Consider the following 25,129-nt stretch of genomic DNA (forward strand, 5'->3'; position numbering starts at 1 on the left):
GTGCACCTGTCTCCCTCTCTATCTTTTTTTTTTTTTTTTTGCGGTACGCGGGCCTCTCACTGCTGAGGCCTCTCCCGTTGCGGAGCACAGGTTCCGGACGCGCAGGCTCAGCAGCCATGGCTCACGGGCCCAGCCGCTCCGCAGAATGTGGGATCTTCCCTGACCGGGGCACGAACCCGTGTCCCCTGCACCGGTAGGCGGACTCTCAACCACTGCACCACAAGGGAAGCCCTGTCTCTCTATTTTTAAAGAAAAACAAAATAGATACTGATTCTGTCTCATGTGAAAATGTCTAGGGGCATGAAGTCCAGGACCAGCATGGCAGTTTTACAAAGAAATCAGAGGGGCCCAGGCTCTGTCTACTTTTTCTGCAACTCCATCCTTAGCAAATGTATTTATCTAGCTTTTACCTAAAAATTAAATAAATATGGGGGCTAGGAAGACTGCCTTTGGCCAGGGAATGTCTGATGGATGCCTATGATTTATATTACTCCAATCCCAGGGCTGGGAGGACCTCACACAAGTCTGCTCTTAACCCATCATAACTGGTAATGTGTCAATCATCCTGGCTGAGTTTTTTTTTTTTTTTTTTAATTGAAGTATAGTTGATTTACAATGTTGTGTTAATTACTGCTATATGGCAAAGTGATTCAGTTATACCTATATATATATATACATTCTTTTTTAAAATATTCTTTTCCATTAGGGTTTATCACAGGATATTGACCACAGTTCTCTGTGCTATACAGTAGGACCTTGTTGTTTACTCATTCTATATATAAAAGCTTACACCTGCTAATGCTGGCTGAGTTTCTTAATTGTTTCTAGTGTGCGTGTGTCTGGGTAAATGTGAAGCCCTGAGGAGAGAAAGGATGCTTTGCTCTGAGCCAGGTCCTGCACCGGCTGCCTTCTAGATGTGCTTCTCCACTCTTCACAACAGCCCTGTGAAGTGGGTATTGTTATCACCATTGGCTAGATTAGGAAACTTGCTCTGAAAGGGTGTAACAGGCTCAAGGTCACATAGCTGATAACAAGAGGATTCAAACCCAGGTCTCTCTGACTCCAAAGTGCATGCTTTTTTCTCTAGATTACACTTCCTGGATAATTTAACTTCGAGACTGGGTACTAGTAAAAAAAAAGGCTATTGAGAGATTTCCTAGAAAGTCTTCCTCTTAACAAGCTCCAAGGATACAACCCTACTCATCCGAAAGGTAAGGTCTGAGAGAGGGCAAATGGATGAATGGGCTATAAAATACATGAAATTTCCTTCAAGCTCAGAGATCCAGGCTTAAGCATTAGGCTTCTTGACTTAGGCTTCTTGAGCAGGGTCCGTGGGGTTCTGGTTACCTGTGTATGTGAAGGAGGAAGGCCTTTTCTGCCGTAAATGCCGACCAGAGCCGCCTTTCCCAGAGACACATTGAATTTCAGATGCATAGGATGGTCTATGAACACCTGAGATCTCCAGAAAGTGCCAGGAGGAATCTTCTGGGAAGCCCGTCTCCCCACGTCGATTTCTCCAGAGTCTATAAAACTGTCCTCTGGAAAGAAACTACTGGGCTTTCCTACCAAGACACGGGGAAGGGAAGACAAAAACATCACCGTTAGCCACACGTGAAACCAGGGATCAGAGCATCTGAGCAAGCAGGGCTCTCCGATGCCTCCCACTCCTCTCTACAACATTTTGCTGCCAGCCCACCCCCTGCCCCAGACTCCCCCACTGAGGAGTAAGAATGCCCAGAACTTTTTTTTCCAATGATGCCCAAATTGTTCTGCTAAAAATATGCATTCTTCCAAAGCAGAATGGGTCCTCCCCAAGGGCCATCTGTTTACTGCATAATTCCACAGCTTGTTAAGATATATTTTGATCCTAAAAATAATCACTTGCAGTCACATGAGAATAACTGTATATGTGTGTGTGTGTGTGTGTGTGTGTGTGTGTGAGTGTGTGTGTGTGTGTGAGTGTGTGTGTGTGTGTGAGTGTGTGTGTGTGTGTGAGTGTGTGTGTGTGTGTGAGTGTGTGTGTGTGTGTGTGTGTGTGTGTGTGTGTAAAAGCATGCATGCTAAAAGAGAAAAGATAGAGGGAATGAGGTGTTGTTATTAACTTTCCAACTCAGAATGGTTCCCCCAGCAGTGGGAAGCATGACCTGAGTAGAGTCAGGTAAATTTTACAAGTTCACTAGTTTGTGTGTAACTGGGTGCCAAATTCCGAGGCTCAGACATGTGGATGAGAGTTTGTGTTGGGAGGAGGGGTAGGGTTGGGGAAGATGAGGAAAAGGGTACGTCTGAAGAGAGAAAACATTCCTGAAAAACGCTTCTTTGTCTTGGATGGAGGGCTATGAATATCACTGTGCTAAAGTAGGTAAAGATGAGGGGATTTTTCAAGTTCAGGCACAAACCTTATGACATACTTGGAAATTCAACCCAGGCCCCCAACCCTGCAGGTTGCTGGAGTGGGGGGGAGTGGTCAAGAATAAGGTCTCTTGCCCAATTCTGTCACCAATTAGGAGACTGACAGCTTTCTGAGGGCACTCCAAGTGCCAGGAAGGAAGGCTGCTTATCAGACTTCCTCTGTTTAGTAATTAAACACACTCACATGTGAAAAATATAAACCCTAACTTCCTGCCAGACATCAGCCCTCTGAAGGGTTGGGCGGGGGGCAGAAGGAGAGGACAGGGACATTAGAAGACCACCCTTAGGACATTAACGAGCCAAAATCAAGTCAACAGACCACATTTTATTTGTCATTAGAAAGACCTCTGGGTATCCTAGTTCCAAGGTTTGTGGTGGTGTTATAGATGTTGGAAGAGACACTTCAGAGACCGAGAATCCATTTATAAAGAAAACACATTTGTGGGAATTTTTTATGAAAAGCACTTGGGGAATAAGAAATTAAAATGTCATTTTTTTCCCCTAGCTTTGTAAGATTCCTTACAAAGCACATTTGATGCTGAAATGGAGCTTGGCAGGGCACTGTTGCAGTCATAAAATATTTTACTGTTTTAAATAATAAAATTCAATTTAAATGTTAAACTTCTCCATATGTTATCATTCCTTATAAACTCCTAGGCAGAAACATCAGGTTTTTAGCTTTAAACCGTTAAAACGTTATTTTAATTAAAAATATGCCAACAAAAAAGTTAAAATGCATGCTCTCAATAAAAGTATCACTACTATTCTGTCCTTAGCATGGGAAAGAGCTTGCATTTAATTCCTTTATGGAAGGAATATGCCCCAGACTTTTACCTTGAAAATGTAGACACACACAAACCATGGCACTGTGTTTCAAAGCTCAAAGACAGAAGCCAAATTCACAAAGCATTAAGATGGAAGAGAATTACTTTCACATTCTTCCTTATCTGATTTTTGGGTTCCCAGTACCACAATCCTTTTATAGTACAGGAAGAAGATAGTATACCCTTCAGCTTATAATTCTGTTAGGGAAGCAGAACTAGGAGGGAGTATGAAACAAAAGCAGGATGAGTTCTGAGCTCTTTACCGCTAGAAACTGCACAGAAACAAGCCCGAGACTCCTAATTCCAAGGACTCATTTCCTTTGTGAGTAGGTAGGAGTCAAGAGCTGATGGGATTTGAGAATTGTCTGCATTCAAATAATTCCTGTGTCTGAGAATGAATAATGGAAACTTCTCCCACATTTTGGCATGCCGTTGGAGAACCCTGCACAGTTCATTTCCCCTCCAGTGAGCATGTGTTTAGGAGACAGCTATTGAATCAGCTAAGTTCTTTCGCCTCACAGGTCAGAGGTCAAGTCCAGAGACTCTCCAGAGGTCTGCAGGCCCCAGAGGCATAAGTAAGTTGGATCTTACCCCAGAGGAGTGGCAAAAAGGAATATTCTTTTCTAGCACTCTAGTATTTCACCAAAGCTGGCCAAAATGGGAGAAAAAAAAATCATATTTGGTGTGTATACAATGATATAAAAATAGTATATTCTGGTCTACGGCACACTCCCAACCAGGACCTTGACTTTCTTGGCTGAGTCTGTGACGGCCACTCTGGAGCTTAGGTTCAAAAGTGACCTTTGTACTAGAAGTCACCCTGTCCAGATCCTTATGGAAGGGGTCACAGGCCCAGTCTAAGGGAAAAGCTTGAGAGGGAAAGGGCATCCTCATAGGATTTAACCTTTATCATTCTTCCCCTCTGGTCCCTAGTGGTCCCCACAGGGACTAACCCTAAGGATGAGATGGAAGCTTCTGGGAGGGAAGACCTACAGCCCGCCGAGTACCTGTGTCTGGTGGGAAAGAGGCATGAGATTTGCTGGGCTAAGGGCTGTTCAGAGTGAGACCACCCTCATCCTTTCCTGTCTTTTAAAAACCCTTACTGCCTTTCTCTCTCCAGATCTTATAACCTAAGATTCTTTGTTCTTAATTTTGAGCACCAAGATGTGAGCACTAGGATAGGAAATATCCCACTAAATGACAATACCCACTGTGTAGGTGGTGGAGTAGTGACAGGGGGTAGAGGGTAGAGGCAGTTGGAGGCGAAAAGTCCTGTGAATAGAACTCTTTTTATTCCTACCTACATTCTGGAAAACGATAATAATAATAAACATGATTAGCAGTAATAGTAATAGAGGTAGCAGTACTAATAGTAGTATAATCTATCATTTATTAAGTTCCAACTACGTACTGGGCATCTTTATATGTATCGGTTCCATTACTCCTCACACTATGAAAATGTATATACGGATGCTCAGAATGCCTAAGAAACCACTGAGATGGAGCCATTTGGGCTGCCCCTTTATTTATTAGAATATGGCTTCTTAGAACACTAAATTGATAAATCATTACTTAAAACTCTTCCAAGATATTCTCAGTGGTGGCAGAGTGCACTGACCCTCTTTAAGAGTGAGGGTCCAATTTAATTCACAGTCCTAGCGGGCTTAATACCAAGGCTAGACCAGGAAGATCCAAGGCCCGTTGGAGAACTTCCTGCCACCCTGGGATACAAAAAATGGACAATTTTTATGAACTAGGATCCCACACACAGGCCCCAAAGTTAAAGGGAGACAGTATCTCAAGACATTCATAAGAAGGACGTTATACAATCAGTGCGTGCCCGAGAGGCTTAACAAAGTACAAAGAGCTTAACTCGGAATTAAGGAGCTCCAACAGCACGATAAGGTTTCACAGGGCAGATTCTACTGGTAACAGTCCTTTTCTTTATAAAGATATACAGATTCGGGCTTCCCACAGCTATGCTGTGGAAATATGCAATCATGTCTATAAAAGAAATTTTGCAACAAATTACTGAAATGATTGGATAGCTCAAATAAGGGAGATTTGGAAGAACTGAAATTCCATGCACTTCCCAAGTTCAGTCTTTATTTTCCTGAACTGAGATTTATCCAGATAGGTTCTAAATTCCTAATCAACCAACACTCTCCCTCCTCCCTCCACATTTTTGGTTCTTTACAATGCAATAACTTGTACAAAGATTTCTTTAGTTTCCTTAGCAACTGTTTGAAATTTATTTGGTTATCAAAATAAGCTGTTCCATTTTGGAGAGCCCAGCTGAGCCTGTGTGCAGCAATTTGCATGGTTCAAACTGATGGGCAATTTTGATTTCACTGCAGAAAGAAGAAAATACTATCCCTGGCCCACCAATTAAACCACCAGAAATGCTTGTTTATTCAATGCTTTTTTCCCTTTCTCCATTAATGCATAACATAAGTTCTTATGGTTTTACTTCGAAAAGCTGCTGTATTTGGTTTCCAACCCATGACAACCCTGAAATGGTTAGAGCCACTTTGAAAATATAGTATAAATCGCAGTTTGATGTTATTCTCAAAGACACAATGAACCTTTAAAATACTGGGTTCATCATATAGTTCACTTGTATAATTAAAAAATATATACCCTTTAAAAATATTCACAAATGCCCCAGACTTTGTGGGATCTTTGAGGGGAAAATATTAATTAGTCTGGATTTCTGAGATTCTAATAACTGACATGGAATGGCTTGGGATTTGGGTGGACAAGAAGAAAGGAACTAACATTTGTTGAGTGCTTCTTCATAACTAGTCTTTGAAAAGATAGGTGTTAGCAACCCTTGTTCCACAGATGAGGAAACCAAGGCCAAAGGAGATGGAGTAACGGGCCTGAGTTAACAGAGCCAATAACTGGCAGGGCCAGGACTCAAATCCTGGACTGTCTGGCTCCAAGGCCTATTATCCTCTTTCCATCCACCACACTGCTTCCCCTACCATTGTGGAACAGGGCTCTAATCTTAATTCTGGAATCAGCTCTCGGATACCCTCAGAAGGGACAGGAAATATGCACTCACATCAGGGTTAAGGACTTTCCCCCTTGAGATACGTCTAAGGAACTAGATTTTTAACGACACAATTAAAAACGTAAACTGAGTAGACACTGGTTTGACCAAGGCAAAAGAAATTAAGAACCATGTGGTCTCACATAAACTATAGGAATATTTGTCCTCTGTCTCTCCAGACCAAAGTATTTTTTTGTCACAGTAATTGCTTTTGATGCTGACCACCTTCCAGCATTGCACTGCATTTTAGGAGTTTGTAAACAGGCTTTCCATTTGCATTAGTAATGACAGATAATCCCTTTAAGCAAAAATACGCCAGTGAAAGTAAACCAATAAGCTGGTGCAATTTTATTTTGTCTCTTATCTGCACCTCCTGCTCCTTGGGAAAAAGAAAACAAAACCTAAACAACCCACAAACTAATTTCATTATAGTGGGAGACTTTAGATAGAGCCAACTCCTGTTGAAAGAAAATCTGATAGAGAAAATACATTTTTCTAAATGAGATCTTTGAGGGTTCCACACATCTTAAATCTGTGTTTGTTGATTCTAAAGACAGTTGTCATCTATGGTATTCACCTATGACATCTGACACTATAAGCTGACACGGGAATCACAAGCCCACAGGAAGGACCATGGACAGGGCCAACCTGAAAAAAAATTCTAAAGAACAATCTGGTTAATCATATGATGATTCTGTTACTAATTTCATATGTAGAACTTGTGAATTAGAATGGACGCTACAGATAATATAGCTCAATAACCTCCTTTTAAAGAGGAGGAAAGTGAAGCCCAGAAAGTCTTTCAAGGGATTTGCTTAAGGGCATCTCAAGTGGCAGCAGCTGGACTTGAACTCAGGGTTCTTGACTCCTAACCCAGAGCTCTTCCCATGGCTTCATCCATGCTCCCTCCATATCCTATTAAGGTGCAAAGAAAGTGTAAGTTATTCAATGTTTTAAGTCTTAGAATCTTTGTAAAGGAGAAGACTGGCTTTGCCCCCCGCAAAAGAGCAGGCAGAGGTTCTGATTAGGCTCTTTGGAAATGCCCTCAGTTCCCTTGAAGATGACCATAGGTCAAGAGTGGATTTTGGCCTTCACGACCATTCAGAGACCATGAATAGCTACTCTGGCCAAGCATATGCTACCCTGTTAACCAAACTGATTCCTAGAAGGCAAACTCTTGACAGGACAGGGAAGCTCAGAAGCCATGACCCAAAGTTAACTGAGCTAAGAGGAAAGAAGATGTAAGCAGTGAAGACTGGAGGCCGCTGTGACCACTTTGCTGACTGAGGTAACACCAGAGAGAGAAAGCAGGCCACAGGAGAAGGGCTGGTCGCACTGCCTAAAATGACAGCCAGCCTGGCCCATGAGCTCAGACACCCTTCCCGGTACCAATTTTTGTGGGTCTGCCACCTCTTGGCTGACAGTGAAAGAATCTGTGTTGATGGCGTGTTAGAAAGAGCCCTAAGAAATTCAGAACATGGGTCTATGGATGTCCCATTCAAGAATGCCGAACTCCAAATGTCACCACCACTTCCATCATTGAAAGAGAAACATCTGTGTCTCACTGTACAATGGAATTTCTTATCCTCATCTCCAGGGTCTTATAACCGTGAGGTGAGTCAGGTAGGTCAACTTATGGAGACTGCAAGAGCCCTGCAGTCACACAGACCTGGGCTCATGTCCCAAATTCCATTATTTACTGGCTATGTGACTCTGGCCAAGTAACTTAAGGTCACATGGTTGAAAATGCTAGAACAGCCGAAGTGGTGTTTCCATGGAAGCACAAGGTCCAAGGGTATTTCGCTTACAACACACCCTCTACCCACCTTGCCGCACCCAACTCCAGGAGACACCCATTCATCCCATGAGGTTGCCTCATCATGATTCCACATGATCAAAGACAGCCCACGATGCTTCCCTCAGGGCATGGGATGGGATGTTGCTGAGCACCATGAACCCTGCCCAAGCCCCGCTATGAGTTCACAGTGACAAGGAACTGCGATGAAGACACAGGTGGCCTGGCAGCCGGTGTGGAGTGCAGAGGGATGGAGGAAGCACCAGAGCATGGAGCTGTGAGTCAGGCACATGGCGCGCAGAATGGCGGTCTCCTCGGTTCAAAGGCAGACACAGAGGACTCACGACACGAACAACACAGCAACCCTACCTTCCGTGGCTCCTTTGCCTTTCCTGTCAGAGATCTCTAACCCAGTGCCCCCTGAGGGATACAGGGAGACGTCCGTTGGCACAGGCCAACTGCTGGCTGTGTCCTCCGTGATCTCATACATCTGCCCCTCCATCGGCTGCAGGTGCCAGTTTAGGCCAAACAGGTGCATGGCTGTGGTGAGCAATGAGAAAAGTCATCTTTTTCTGCTGGAGGTGGAAATGGAACTCCCAAGCCAGAGGGGAGGACAAGTGGGGGTGGGGAACACAGGAATTCAGTTCAGTTCAGTTCAACAAAGAGCCCCTGAAGAGAGCTCTGGCAGTGCTGAGTGCTACACAGGGGACTGGGGCACAGAGATGATCCAGGCACAGACCCTGCCCCCGAGGGCTCACAGTCTAGGGGAGTGGGGAGAGGGGCAGGGATGAGGGAGTTTCAGGAGGTCCTGGCCTTTTTTTTAACATCTTTATTGGAGTATAATTGCTCTACAGTGTTGTGTTAGTTTCTGCTGTATAACAAAGTGAATCAGCTCTACGTATACATATATCCCCATATCCCCTCCTTCTTGCAAATCCCTCCCACCCTCCCTATCCCACCACTCTAGGTGGTCACAAAGCACCAAGCTGATCTCCCTGTGCTATGCAGCTGCTTCCCACTAGCTATCTACCTTACGTTTGGTAGCGTATATATGTCCATGCCACTCTCTCACTTCGTCCCAGCTTACCCTTCCCCCTTCCCATGCCCTCAAGTTCATTCTCTACATCTGCGTCTTTATTCCTGTCTTGCCCCTAGGTTCTTCAGAACCATTTTTTTTTTTTTAGATACCATATACATGTGTTAGCATACGGTATTTGTTTTCCTCTTTCTGACTTACTTCACTATGTATGACAGACCCTAGGTCCATCCACCTCACTACAAATAACTCAGTTTTGTTTCTTTTTATGACTGAGTAATATTCCACTCTTTATATGTGCCACATCTTCTTCATCCATTCATCTGTCAATGGACAGTTAGGTTGCTTCCAAGTCCTGGGTATTGTAAGTAGTGGTCTTGGCCTTTTGATTCAAAAGATAAATAACAATCTAGAGGAAAAACCTGCAATTTGTATCACCAAGGGTTAATTTCCTTAATAGAAAAAGAACTCCTACAAATAATAAGCGAAGTCCAGCAAGTCAGTAGGAAAACAGGCATAGGATATGAACAGATAGTTTACAGAATAAGAAATGCAATTGGCTCTGTCACATGAAAAGACTCTAGACATCACCCATAGTAGGAGAAATGTAAGTTAAACTCTGCAATACTGTGTTTCACATACCGTTTGGCAAAGATTTTAAAAAGGTTGAAGATATACAGTATTGGAAGAGAACAGGAGATAAGCACTGCCACACTCAGCTGGTACAAACCCTGGAGGGCAATTTGACAAAAGCTATCAAATCAAAAATACCCATGCCCTTTACCCTGGAACTCAGAGGTTCCAGTTCTCCTCCAGATATGTTCATATACATACAAAATGATGTACGTACAAGGTTATTCACTACGGTACTGTTTGTAATAGCAAAATACTGGAAACCAGTCCACCAATAAGGGGCTAGATAAGTTTTATTTATACAATATACTATGCAACCATAAAAAAGAGTGAGGAAGCTCTTTGTATATATTTTTCTGGAAGGAAAATTGTAACATTCAGAACAGTATGTTTGACATACTACATTTAGGTAAAAACATTTCTGCATATGTACAGAATATTTCTGGAAGGATAAGAAAGACACAGATAACGGTGGGTGTGTCCCGTGAAGGAAGAGATGGGATCTGCATTTCACTGTGTATCTGTTGCACATTTTGATTCTGTGCATTTTGGTGATTTTGTGCAATGCTGTGATTTTGATTCATGGGCATGCATTTCTGTTTCAAAACTATTTTTGCAAGGTAGCAACTGCTAAATAGTCTTCAACAATCGAGAAGAGACCATAAAACACCAGAGAACGGATGTTGTCCTTTAAATACACAATGCTTGCGAAGGCTAGGAAGCGTGTTTTCCAGAAAGGTTTGCAATCTAGTACAAAGCGTCGGCTTAAGTCCCACTGGCGATTCAAGACTTGAGCCTCATCAATGGCCCATACTTACCTCTTCTGGGACGCCTTCCCTGACTCCCCACATACAGAATCGCATACTCCAGTCCCCAACTCCCACAGCAACCTCTGTGTAGCATCACTCCTTCGTTCAGCTGATGAACACTTTCTAAAAGCCCACTCTATGCCAGGACCCATGGCTGACACTGAGCCAGAACTAAATCAGACGCTCCCTGCTTCCATGAGCTCGTAGTCAAGCAGGGGAGACAGACAGAAGGACTAGAAGGCCCAGAGGAGACAGTGGCTGACCCACTAGGAGGGTGAGAGGAACACAGGGAAGGATCGACAGAGATATGAAGGCCCATCGTAATTATGTTTACTGAGGACCAACTGCTTGCCGGGCAGTGCCCTGGGTAATTTGTATACATTACATCTAATCCTCGTGCAACCTTGCCAGATCCAATTTATAGATGTGGACATTTAATTAACTCAGAAGGTTAATTAAAATTTTGATAATTATAAAACTGTGATTTCTTGAGTGCTTTCCACGGGCCAGGCATTGTGCTAAAAGCAGTAAATACGTTTCAAAGTTTCTTTGATCCTTGCAACAATCCTAAAAGGTGATAATGCCATTCTGCCGACGAAGAAACTAAGACACAGAGACATCAATTAACCCTGGGAAGGTTAAATGGCTAACAAGTGGCAGAGTCTAGACTAGAATCCCAAACTGCTGGAATCCTGAAATCACACACCATCCATCTTTCTGGCTGGAAGGCTCTTCCCACTTCACCATGCCGCTGCTCGCCAGCTTTTTCTAGCAAGGTGGGTGGGGATTATAAAGACATCCCCTTTTACACATCAAGCAACGTCCAAGGCTTTTACATGTCTTTTTAGGCAGCAGTATAGGAGTCTGTGAGGTAGACGGAAAGTTGTGTTATTTGGCCGCAGTTTGTGGAAGAGTCACTGGTGGTCTGGAGGGGCTGTGTGACTGCCTTCAAGATGCAAAAAAAAGTGTGTACAGGGGACCGGAGCACAGCATATCCTTATGACTCCTGATCCAAACACAAGCCACCGAGGAATACACACAAGTCTGGCTTAATCAGGAGAGCGTACGCTGGTAACAGAAATGCAATCAGACCCTTTGCTTTCTCTTCGGTTACTGTGATGCAGTGGGAAGTGTGCTGGACCAAGGGCAAGAAAACTGGTTTTGAATCCTAACTGCCACTTCCTAGCTATTCTCATCTGAGAAATGGGGATAAAAATATTTCAAAGAATTATTGTATCATATGTGATAATATATGGCAAAGCACTTTGTAAACTGTACATCTGTGTGATTGCTATATTCTATAACCATTATATTCATACCATTGATAATCCTGATAAAATAGTAGCTAACATTTATACAGCACTTTTTAGGTACCAGACACTAAATGAGGTGCTTTACATTGCTCCTGACCGTCTCTGTGTAGCTGTCAATAATAATAACGTTAATTTACCTATTAGAAGTGAATATGCTGCTACTTCCAAGGTTGAATTAGCTCACATTTCTGCTTACCTTCTTACTGTTTTAATCTATTTATTGGCAGCTCCAAAGGTAATGGAGAAATTGTTTGAATTGCGGACAACTCAGATATATGCAGTTAAACGAGCAGTACTTCTTTCCCGGTTAGAATCAATTATCTCATCTAAGTGTGCAAAAGAGTTGTCTTGTTAAAAGGTCATGAGAATTAACTAATCCCAGAATGAATAGAGCTCTCACAGCTTTGTGAAGAGAAACATTTTTGTCAAAGCTTTCTCTTATTTTATTTTACTTTTTTTGCAGTACACGGGCCTCTCACTGTTGTGGCTTCTCCCGTTGCGGAGCACAGGCTCCGGACGCAGGCTCAGTGGCCATGGCTCACGGGCCCAGCCACTCCGCGGCATGTGGGATCCTCCCGGACCGGGGCACGAACCCGTGTCCCCTGCGTCGGCAGGCGGACTCTCAACCACTGCACCACCAGGGAAGCCCACTTTCTCTTATTTTAAACAAGATGCAAAAGCAAGTTCTCACGGTAAAAAATATGTGGCGGGGGAAGAAAAGCCAGTGGAAAGAGTGTTCCCGGTGAAAATGATCACAGGATCTGGCATCCAGGGACGTTAATTAGGGCAGGGCAGTCCACAGCTGGATGGGGGAGGCTGCCGGCCAGAAGCCCAGAGGTGCATGCTGGCACCCCTTCCTCATGGCCTTGCACCTCGGTGATCACAAACAGAGGCCCACACAGCTGTGACGCCGGTGTGTCTCTCTGTGGCCTGTGGTAGATGTGCTCTTAGAAACCACCTGGGAAAGCCAAGTTCTGGATCCAGCTCTAACTTGGACTCTCAGGAGATTCAGTCCTCCAGAAATAATTCTGGAGGCTGGTGGGTAGGGAAGTGACTACAGGGCCACCAACACCAGGCTGACAAATGGCCGACTGGAAGGTAGGAGAACCACTGGCTGAAACCACCCACCCTGGCCAGGCACCACAGTTACCATTTGCAGGAGGTATCTTGCAGCAGGAGGTCCTCGTAAGGCATGCGGAACTAACAAGCCACCACCAACCGGAAGAATTGGGGAAATGTCAAAAGGAGAGAGGGGATGCCAGTTCATATGTCCTACTAACCTCCCAGAATCCTTCTCACTGGAATCCATCTTGGCTGAGTGATGCGCACGCCACCAGGAAGGACCGTGAGTCAGAGTGATTGGCTAGAGACAACCTGGAAGCTAATCCCATCACCATAAAACCCAAGACTGGAAGCCACGTGGCAGAGCAGTCCTCCTGGGTTCCCTCACCCTCCTGCTCTCCACCCGGGCACCTCTTCTCAATAAGGTCTCTTGGTTTGTCAGCACATGTGTCTCCTTGGACAATTCATTTCCGAGTGTTAGACAAGGGCCCACTCTCGGGCCCTGCAAGGGGTCCCCCCTTCCTGCAACAGTAAGATTTAGACAGAGGACAGGATGATACGGAGTCAGAGATGTGAAGTTCCACCAGTAATGTGGTCTTAAAGCCAAAATAAAAGGGACCTTTAATCTGTGATCCAGTCTTAAATATAAGTCAGGCTAGGGGCCCCTCAATTCTTTTACTGTATTGTTTGGTGGGTAGTCAGTTTTATAGTTCTGGGTTATGAGCGACAGAAAGAGAAGGAAGGGAAATAGTCTGCTCTGTTCTCCTCTTCCCAAACGACACAAGGCATACTCGGTCAGAGGCTGTCCAAAGAATACACAAGCTCAAGCAACCATTCGTCTTTGTCCTCGATAATATTCAAAGTAACAACAGTAACTCAAAACCTGGTATAATCTGAGTGCATACTACATGCCAAATTCTTAATTTATATTATTCGAATTAATCCACATGTAAAGATGGGTTGAAAAAACGTTATTGGAGAATGAATACAATGGAACTGAATGGAAATTGAGCTATGGGGATATATTCTGATTTACTCAGAGTAAGTGACCTAACATCACAGAGCTGGTATAAGTTTGAGGCAAGTTGCAAACTCAGGAGCCTGTGTTTCCCAGCCAAGCTTCCTCTTTTACACATTTTACTTTAAATAGGAGGTAAACTATGGGCAATCTAAAGTCACCAGCAAATAAAGGCTGAAGTTCATGTCTGGGGGTCCCAATGGTGATAATAAATAGTTCTTACCCCACAGCAACCCTCATTTAAAGCTGCAGATAGCGGTAGTTGCATGCTATCCAGATGACTTGGAAACACCAGTCATGGATCCAGAAAAGCTAAATAATATAAACGGTCCTCTCCAGCCTGCCTTAAGACCAGACTACTGAAACAATGTAAATTATAATGATCGTAAGCCCTCCTTCCAGAGGAATTAATAGTAAGCACCAATGTACATCACAGGATTATGTAAATTACACCCCACAGTGTGTATTTATACCTGTTTGTGCAAAACTCTCCCAAGTACATTGAAAGTGACCTAAATAAGAAACCTGATACCGGTATCCCCTTTCAACTAGTCTGTAATTCAGTGAAAAGGTGAAAAGATGCTAAAGAGGTGAGAAGAAGGCTGTGGAAAGGTAGCGAGTTCACAGGATCACCCACGTTGAAAGGTTAATGATTTCTAAAAGCCAAGAGCTAGGGTGGGGGGAGTTTCTTACTCCCTCAGATCTGGTCAATCTGATCCCAGGGCTGACATTTTCCAGTCGCCTTTTTCCTGCCCGGCGAGACACGAGAGAGGGCTGGGAAAGTGCAAGCTCCGTCTTGACATTTTTAAGAAAAATGCTCAGTAGATGTTCAGACGTTGAAGGCTCCCCCCAGCGCCCAGCCAGCAGGAGGCAATTAACAAAGTCATTATGCAGAAGTCACCGAAGTACGTATAGGAGAGTTTCCACTGTCACATGCATGCTTCCCTTCCAAAAATCGAATGCACAAACCCAGTTGCGTCTGTAAATTAGCAGCTCTAGGTAGTGACTAGAGATGGTTATAACTTCAAGAAACTGTTGATTCAAGCAGCATTCTTGGCTTCAAAAGGCAGCAGGAAGCAACCCAGCTGCATGGCTACCTACTTTTCTGTTTTACATTATTAATGCTCTGTTGTTTGTTTGTTCTTAACTAGCATCATTTCTGTAAAATATAACTCACTGGAGTTCTCTGACTTATGGTCCTCTAATGTAGAAAGCAAAAAACAAAAAGGCAAGACAATCACAACAGCAGAACGACAGAGCTCCATCCCCCAAGTTCGTCTCCTGGTTTGGCAACAAAGCCACAACATTCAAAAGTGTCAAACCTAGAAGCCATATACACAGAGATGTACACTGCAGTGTGCTAGTCAAAACATCAGAAGCAACCTAGATGTCTTAAAATAGGAGAACTTGGCTAAACTATGATGCAAGTACTGGATGGAATACCAGGTACACATGTGAAAAAAAATCTAGAAAGGGATATGTAAAAATGACATCAAGCTTTGAATTATAGTGGTAGGATGACTGACTAGTTTTCTTCACTGGTTTCCAAACTCACTTCCATGCTGTTTACATTAAAAAGGAAGTTCTACAACTTGGTCTTAGGAGCACGAGGTAAAGAAGGACAACAGAGCCGAGCGGGGAGATCCTGATTTTGAGCATATGCCACGTGTCAGACACTTAGGCAAGGGGAATTACATACATGATTTCATTCAGACCTTACATAAACCTTGAGAAAATCATTAGTATTCCCGTTTTACAGACAAAGAAAGTGGAGGCTCAGAGAGGCTGCATGACCTGCCCAAAAATACTTCCCAAGATACTTCCCAGATGGGAAGTGATAAAGTCACTTTTGAACCCAGGTCTGACTGGTCCCAAAGTCCAGGCTCACCTCTAGACTGTTGATGAGTTACAATGCCTGAAATTAAATTAAAATTAAGATAATTTTAAGGCAAGGCCTCTGCTGACAGTATAGCCAGGTTTTCTCTTTTGAGATGGTCTGTTAAAGGACCTTCATCTTAGGGGTAAAGCATGGGGTCCCCACCTGTTTACATCCTGACCACGGTAGACAGGGTTGACCCCTAAAAGCAAAACCATGTAAATGCAAGTAAGTGACTTTGGTAGAGTCAGTCCTCAAGTTTGGGTCTATCTGGAGTGTTCAGAGGCACATCATTTACTAGGTCCCTGACTTTGGGTAAATGACTTAGCCTCTCTGAGTCTCAGTTTCTTCATCTGTAAAATAGATAGTAATATTTACCTCAAAGGATTACATGAAATAATGCATGTCATGTGCTTAGAACTGTGCCTGGCACAGAGTAGGAGCAAAATCAATGGTAGCCGTCACCACCCTTGTCATTTTGCTCTGCTGATTTTCCTAATTCCCAGATCCCCTGAAAGATTTATTTCAGCCAGCTCTGTTCCATCACCTTTCCTTCTCTCCACACATTGCCCCTAATTTCCCTCCCACGCCAACCGCAAATTTCTTTGAGCTGAGGGCTCTCTCCCTACCCTGCTCCCATCAGCTGACAGACTTTGGGCACAAGAACTAGAGATATCTGTCCAGCAGATAAAACAGTTTTTAAAAGCGGAATTGCTATAAAGCAGCCTGATAGGATCCCACTGCTGACTACGTGGGGCTAATTTTTAATCAAGTAAACACATTGCCTTTCTTCCTATCTCTGGATAAACCTGACTGCAACAATCAGGGTTACTGTCTCTCACCCCCAAATTAATTGTTTTCTGGAGAACGGACTCTGGCACAGTTAATCACTTTTCTGCACCATGCAATGCTGTGGGGAAAGGAGGCCTTTCAACAAGGATTCACTGGCAGCCGCTCAATAGTTCTGGAAAACAGGGGGGTGGGGGGATGGGCACGAGAGAAGGGGAGAAACAGGCACGCCCACCGTCAACGCGGAGGAAAAAGATCAATTTAAGTGGAGGGCACTGAAAACTGGTGACACGGCAAGTTGTAGGGGGACCAGGGCTGGAATCTAATTTGTGCAGAATGGAGTGAACGGCTATGACTGCAGTAATGGAATAAGAAAACTATCTTTTCTGGGCCCCTTTCACCCGACGGGCTCTACTAAGCCTTCTTCTGTGCATGACTAGCTTAGGGGTTGGCCACCTTGGACTGACCTCAGCCCGGTAATGTGACCTCTCCCTGCCCTACTCCCAATATAGCGCTGGCGCCAGACACAGGAAGATGGGAGGCACGAAGTACAGTTGGTTACGAGCACAGCCGTGGCAGCCAGACAGCCCTGCGTTCCTGTTCTCGTTTTCACGTTTATGGTTATGTGACTTTGTTCCTGTTATTTAAATCCTTTGACTCCCAGCTTCCTCATCTATAAAATGGTGACAATAATACCTGTAGCTCCAAAGAACTGCTGTGAAGGTGAAAGAAAAGAATATATTTTATGAGCTTATTATGCTGCTTGGTATTTACTCAAATTTACTACCAGAGGGTAGCCTTCTACAGTGGTATCATCACCATCATTTGCAGTGTATATTAAGGTTTTCACTGAGAAAGTGAAGTACGGAGATTTCTTGAGGGAGTTGAGAAGTCTGAGTTTTTGCTCTGGTTGTGGGAGGGGGGATGTCGCTATGACTGAACCTGCCCCGCACTCAATGGGCAGATGAGACTCAGGCTTGAAGGGGGCACTTGGGGCAGAGCCTGGAACTGGGCTCAGCCCAAGTCTCCGGATTTAGTTCCGAGTTCTTTCTGCTAAATGGCCCTGTCACTAAGTCGCAGCAGAAAATCCTGTAAGAGCAGGAAAGGCCCCTTCATGGCTTGTTCTTCCGTCAGGCACTGCACTCCCAGACTAAAGGAGTCATCTTCTTGAGCCTAAAGTTAAGGGAATGAGCCCACAGGGCAAATGATATCAGGCCGCCAGCAGGCCCTCCCTTAGGGCAGGGATCATTTCTCTCATCTCCATCCCCCAGCACCTGGCCCACAGGAGAGAAGAAAAAGAGCAAAGGAAGGAGACAGACATAATTAGGATTATTACCAAAACAGTAACAGCTCCCACTTATTAAAACTTGTACCATGTGCATGACACAGTGCCGGAGGATGAACATTCATTATGTCGTTTAATCTCACAGCTTTTTAAGGAAGATAGTATCTCCATTTTATGGATTAGGACCTCGACACACAGTGACAAAGTAGATATTATTAACCTGATTTTGGATCTTCAGAAAACCAAGGCCCCAGAACAGTCCATCATTGCACCATTCATCATGGCAGCACCAAGATCCAAACCCAGGTCCAGGTCACTCCACACCCTGAGCTCTTCTCAGACTGCTGTCAGAGCCCAGGGCAGGCTTCCACGCAGTCCTGATCAGAACATGCAGCTTCTGATCAAATCACTGCTGACAGAGCGGTCAAGGAAGTGACTCCACGCAGTGGAAGACCCACCACCTTGCCCTTCATACTCAAACCCTCGTTAAGGATCCAGGGAGCGAAATCACCCCAGGGTCGCCAGCCTGTTCAACTGCTCTGCTGGGGTGCGCAGCCAGCCCTGCCCTGGCAGAAAGATGTCAGCCGCGGAAAGCTGGGAAAGTGCCTGTCATTTCCCGAGAGGGGGCGGAACGCTGGCCTAGAGCTCTGCTGGGTTTCCTTTCTCTGTGGTGCTTGCATCCAAGTGCCAAGACTATTCACAAGGCTATCTAAAGCATTTCTATAAATAGGTGTCTCAACTTAGCCAAGGACCAGCCTCTCATGTGTGAGGCCTTGTCCGCTCCTTCCTGTACCAACCATCAAAGGGGGCCGAAGGAAACACGGGGTTTGGTTCATGCTTGGGAGCTCCAGAAGGAGAAAGTGCCTGTTGCTAGGTTCCATTTCCATAGCTACTAGAAAACGTCCTGTTGCAAGGCTCTGTGAGGCACCCTCCCACTGCCTGATCTCCTTTGGCATATCAACCACGTAACTGGGTTTTTTTTTTTTTTTTTTTCCAATGATCAAAGTCAATTAGGAGGTGGTCCCCACTGTACCTCTAAATGGAGTTTTAATTTGTGTGTATATTATTAGGATAGGCCTTTTCCCTCTGGAACAGTCACTTCAGCGGGAAGAATGAGGGTGGACAGCTTAACGCAGAGTCTGCCACCCAGATTTGTAACTAGGGATGATATTTCTTTATAATGAGAAGCATTCTGAAAGAGCATTTTAAACTCTCACAGAACAGTGTGTGATATCCCCCCTTTACTCTCCACAGCTTCCCAGCCTCCTGCCCACTGGAGCGTTTTCTAGCTCTTTGGGATCATACTACGTTTTCTTGCCTCTCTGCCCTGTCTGTGCACAGAGACAGGCACGCAATACGCACAAGTTCTCTGATATGCAGGGACCCCTGGTTTGGCTCAGTCCTTAGATTAGGAAGTTTAAAGCAGCACAGAGTTCCAGGAACCATGATGGTGATGATGGTGATGATGGTGATGATGGTGATGATGATGGAGATGGTGATGAATGTGGTGGTGGTGGTGGTGGTGATGGTGATGGTGATGATGGTGATGGTGATGGTGATGATGATGGTGATGATGGTGAATGTGGTGGTGATGGTGATGGTGGTGATGATGATGGTGATGGTGATGATGGTGGTGATGATGATGGTGATGGTGGTGGTGATGGTGATGGTGATGATGATGGTGATGGTGATGGTGATGATGGTGTGATGGTGATGATGAGGATGATGATGAATGTGGTGGTGATAAAAGCCACTGTTATTAATAGTACCAAGCACTGGGCTTAGTGCTTGATAAACACACTATCACTTAATCCTTGCAAAGCCCTAGGAGGTAGGTATTATTATTATCTTCATTTGCAAGATGAGGAAACTAAGGCTCCAAGAGGTCCAACAACTTGCCGAAGATCACACATTTAATAAGAGGCAGAGGGTCACTTCAGATCTGAACCAAATCCAGATTGTGCAGAATCTGTCCCTAACCCCTGTACACGCTGCCTTTCTGATTAGATGTAAAACTGTGGAAATGACAGAAATGGAGAATAGAAAAGGAAATCTCGGAAGTATATGGCCCTGCCTTACTGCTCAAAGTTTGTTGGTGATATTTTCCTGAGGATAGAAACTTGAGCATTTGAAACACTTGCTGAGCACAGTACCTGACGTTCCTCGTTGCTTCTCCCTGCCCAGGAACCTCTGTCTGTGTGGGTTTCTCCTGTCCCTTGAACACACAGCCTCCAGGCTTCGTTGATCTAACATCTCTACGTGGAACGGCCACTGCCTTTCCTATTTTTTTTTTTGCGGTACACGGGCCTCTCACTGTTGTGGCCTCTGCATCGGCTGGTAGACTCTCAACCACTGCGCCACCAGGGAAGCCCACCTTTCCTATTCTTAAAATCATTCTCCCATCCTTCGAGGCCTACTTCAAACCTTAACTCTTCTGTGAGGATTTCCACCATTGCCCCAAGCCAGAAATGCCATCTGCTCTCCCCTCCCCAGCCCCGGTTCCTGACCATTACTTCAGCACCTGTCCCTTGCACACCACCCTGACAGTCCATATCCAGGTGCTTCCCATCCATCCCTTGCTGGCTCTGTTGTCCACCTATGTAGGCAGCAGAGCAGATCTGCAGAGATAGCTGGACTCCCAGCTCTGGCCCTTACCAGCTATGCATCTGCAAATACGTCACCTAACCACTCTGACCCTCAGTTTTTTCATCTGTAGAAAGGGAAAGAATACAAAACCACCTCCCAGGTTCTTATAAGGATTAAATTTAAGGCAAGTCCTTTTGAAGTGTATTGAAAATATAAGACATCATTATTATGTTGTTTAAAAGTTAATCAATGAAAGAAAGAACACCCAAAGTTTAATACACAGACTAATGCCAAGATTTACATGTGAAACTTTCTACACAGCCCCAGACCGATACCATTAGGGGTAATCACAGTACAATTCAATGGACTTAATGCTCTACAGAAAAGTGAGGAGGCATAAACAAGCAAAAGAAGAGTTTCCAGTTTTCAGGTAAAGAAAAATGCTACTTCTCCTAAAATTCTCATTTAATCTTTGTTACCCCCAACTCCATCTCCTCTCAAATACCTTTTTTTTTGCATCCATACTGGGTGGTGTCATGTGTGTACTCACACACAGAGACTCATACACTAAGACACACATAGGAGTCCAATGAGTCTGTCTTGCTGTAGAATTCTACAGATGGCCTGAGCGGTAAAATTTAGGACAATGTGATGAAATGCAGGCCACAGCTCAATTAATGATACTGGCATTTTTTCTCTTCCCCCACTGGAGGCTGTGAACAAAATCCTAACTCCAGGCTCAAGGGCACAATAAATCTAGCTGTTTGCCACACACCAGCAGGAAAGGCTCCCTCCAAAATGTAATGTTACACTGGTGACAATCTAATGCCACAGTACATGAAGCCTGGAGAACAGGTGAATCAGATAACACGAAGGGCTAGTGCTCAATAAGCGATGTGTACCGAGGTCCCCTGATGACATCTGGGCCTCCTTTGCTCTCCAATCCTGAAGCACTCTGGGTACAAACCACAGCTCCACTCAATGCCACAGGTACATAGCAATCCTGGCACAGTGCATGGCCCAGGGCAGATGGATGCCAATTTTTCTTCCTTAGGAAAATAAGGTAGTTTCTCTCTTTAGTAAGGAGCTCTGTGCATCCTCTCAGCAGTTCAGATCAGGTGAACCGTCCCAGCCCCGCTCCAGCCCCACTCCAGCTACGGGAATCGTAGAGCACAGTGGGAAGAGGGCAAGCTCTGGGGGCAAATCCTGGCTCTCACACTCACTAGTGACGTGGCCTTGAACAACTGACTTAATAATTTCCTCAGGTCTCAGTTTCTCATCTATGAAATGGAAATAAAAATAGAATGGTACCTAGCACCCGGCTGGTACCTGACAAATATTTGTTGGATAGGTAGGATTGTTAAGAAGATTAAATGAGAAATATATATAACACTCAGAACATGCCTGGAACATGGTTAGCTCTCAACACATGTGAGCTGCCACCTCTGTTAGATCAGGGTAGGTTGCGGGAGGGAAGCTGGGAGCAGGGGCAGGAGAAAGTCCCAGACAGAATGGCAAAGCACCCCCTTGTTTGCTCTGAGCCTTGGGTATGGAGCACAGCAGCAGAGAAAGGCGTCAGAGAGCTGGCATGGTCTACATAAGGAACACAGGACTTGGATTCAGAAAATCTGGTTTCTAGGCCCAGCTCTATTACTTACCAGTCGTTCCAGGTAAACAAGTAATTTAACTGCAGCAGGCCCAGTTTCCCCATCTGGGGCTTGCAGCGAATAATCCTACACAGTGCAGAGCCTGCTGGAGAGGACTGATGGGTTTGACAGGCCTCACATGAAGGCAAGGGATTTATTATGTATCTGCCCAGTGGAGCCTCTGTTCTAAGGGGGAAGGCAGCCAGCGTCCTCCTGCAGTGCCTGTGGTTTCCGTAGTTCTACATTCAAGAGCCTTCAGTAAGAGAGAGACTGAGGCCCGCAGTAGATCCAATGCACAGATGGATAGTTTAATGCACAGTCTTCTGACACACGTGCCAAAAAAATAGCCAACATTCCTATCTATTGTCCTTTGCCTTTGTCTAGACTGTTCCATCTTCCAGAAAACCATTCCTAGTTTCTCTTTTAACATCTTACTTGATTTACAAGGCTCAGTGCCTTGGGGAAATTTACCTGATCTTCCTGGTTACAATGAATTGCTCTCTCCTTCAGGCTCCCACAGGGGTAAAGTTCAAACTCCAGTAACATGCTTTTATCATCTGTCTACTATTGCCTTGGGCTCCTACACATCTGGCTGTCTATGAAACCACGGAAGACTCAAAGCAGTGATGCTAGCTTACCTGGCTTTGTCTGTCACTGTAGCCCAGGACACAACCCAGCAGGCAGGCTCAGTTGAATGCTCCCCAGTGTCTCAAACCTGAGCTTGGGGAAGCTCCCTCGACTTCATCCCAGATTACCTGAAATCCCTGCATCTGCAGATGGCCCTTCGCTGCTGAATCTTGGGTTCAAATCTCTGGGTGATCCAGCTGCCCGGAAGGGTGAGATCTGTATTTCCTCAGCACCCACCATGGACCACTCACCGAACTGGACCTTTAGCAGATGTTCTGTCACTTAAACACCTCTTGGATATTAATGGACAAAATTATCCATGAGGAAACCAAGATGCAGAGAGATGGAAAAACCTGTGTGAGCACGGCTGGAGGGTGAAGTCTGTGCTTTTGCTATTAGACTGTACTGCTGTCTTTAGGAGGATGAAGCCTTTTAGTTGTGGTTTTGTTGTTTTACTGATGGAAGGAAAAAAACACTGTGTTTCTTTACTGCCGTCTCACTTCCTCTCCCCTTTCCCGCCCCTCTCTTTTTTTTCCCCCTGAAATGAAGAGCCGCTTGGCTGGGCTTCCTCACCTCTGTCCCTAGCCTGCAGCACAAAGCACAGCCCTGACTGTACGGACCTCCTCTCTACAAGCCAGGTATTTACGACAGTGAAAAAACAGCCATCAGGGAGACCACTCTCACTTTCTCTCTGCATCGAAGTGCAATTAAATTATGTTATTTCACAGTAATTAGTTCAGAATAAAAACAAGGACTTGGGGACATGTTCTTTCCAAGGATGCTAAAAATCTGTAGAAATCGATTCCTTTTCCACACTCCCAGGGTGCAGTTGGGGAAGGAGCACCCCGGCCACATAGCTGGGGCTACTCCCTGACCAACCACGGCTATGCTGCCTCTTTGGGGGCCTTGAAACTACCCACAGGACAAGGCCCCCCGAGTCCTGGGACAGTGTGTTGTCTCTGGAGCTGCCACTGTTATAAAAAAATGAATATACTAATAAATTTGGGTCCTTTCTTTTTTGAGGCATTTCCAAACTCGGGACGGCTTGGCCCTCAAATTCAACACAACTTGTTTGCTAGGGGGAGAGGAAGACAGATGTCATTCACTAGTGGCTCTTATTAGAAAGAACTAGGTGCCCGATGGTCATTGCATCCCCAGAACAGCCTATTACCTGCTTTCACAGAGGAGGAAACCGAGGCTCAGAGAGGGCAAGGTTCTCGCTTCAAGTCTCACAGGTGTAAGCAAAAGACAAAGTGTGTGCCCTACACCGACTACATTTTGGAAGCCACCTCTGGTATTCTCTCCCCTTAGTTTCCAGTAACCATTTTCACTCTCACATGATCTCCCTGCCTCTAGACTTTTCACCTGTGTTCCCTCAGTTCGCTTCTGGTCCTGACGTCCCTCCTTTCTCTCCTTCAACAAACTTTGGCTGAACGCAGGCTACATCCTGCCACACCCTGGTACGAGAAGCTGTGGCTATAGCACTGGGCAAGACAGAAATTGCTTCCACCCCCATGGAGCTTACAGTCTGACGGTGGAGACAGAGCTGAGCGAATCCAAGACATAGTCCGCGGCTGCAATGACCGTGAGACCCCTGAGCACTATAAGAGCATATGACTGCGTTCCTGGCTTACGGCGAAGGGGTCAGAGGAGATTCGCTGAGGAAGGGACGTGTGAGCTAGGCTCTCGAAAGGGAACTGACTGGGAGAAGGCGTGTGGTTCCTTCCAGGAATGAAGATCCCTTTACCTCTCTGGGTCTCGGGGCCACCTGTAACCTCCCCCGGCCCCCATTCATTAAACCAGCTGACCCACCAAGATCAGACACAAAGCTGCATGCTAGCAGCACTGTGGGGAAACTGGACACCTAGCTGGGAGCCTGGGGATTCAGTCCTTTCCTTCTGAGGAGCCCCTAGCAAGGAGTGAGTCACAAGAGCTTTAAACTGTCCATATCTTGTGACCCCCCAAAAAAATCCTGCTCAGGGGGACACACCCTCCCCAAAGTAAGTGAAAGAAGAAAACAGAAGAGGTTTTCTTTCATTCTGGTTACAGAAGTGCTATCTATAAGAGCAAACAGTTGGAAACAAAGGAATACAATGATATAATAATGGCACCAATATGATAAAGGTATTAAACTTGACAAGAATGAGAATTTTGTGTCAATACTTAAAAATGTGTACAAAAAGATGGTCCCTGAAAAAGGCAGAAGAAAATACACATGCTGACTACACGGAAGCTTGTGGCTGTGATCCTCCAAGGAGGTCAAGCACAACACACAGAGAACCCTAGAATGTTTCCGTTGTTTGCCCTCGTATCTTAAATTTTAAATCATGTCTTTAAATTTTCTCAAAAACACTTTGATGTCTTAA

General features: G+C 45.0%; 1 protein-coding gene across 1 annotated transcript in view; it reads right to left on the reverse strand.

The window, feature by feature from the left end:
• TENM4 (teneurin transmembrane protein 4) overlaps positions 1-25,129 on the reverse strand; it is a 383,303-nt gene that overhangs the window by 182,875 nt on the left and 175,299 nt on the right. Inside the window, exons 6-7 of the mRNA XM_024749719.1 lie at positions 8,453-8,623; positions 1,348-1,562 (exon numbers count right to left, since the gene is read on the reverse strand). Of these exons, the coding sequence (XP_024605487.1) occupies positions 1,348-1,562; positions 8,453-8,623 (386 nt within the window). The remainder of the gene's footprint in view (positions 1-1,347; positions 1,563-8,452; positions 8,624-25,129) is intronic.

The sequence above is a fragment of the Neophocaena asiaeorientalis genome, unplaced genomic scaffold (assembly GCF_003031525.2).
Source record: "Neophocaena asiaeorientalis asiaeorientalis breed wild unplaced genomic scaffold, Neophocaena_asiaeorientalis_V1.1 scaffold363, whole genome shotgun sequence".
NCBI lineage: Eukaryota > Metazoa > Chordata > Mammalia > Artiodactyla > Phocoenidae > Neophocaena > Neophocaena asiaeorientalis.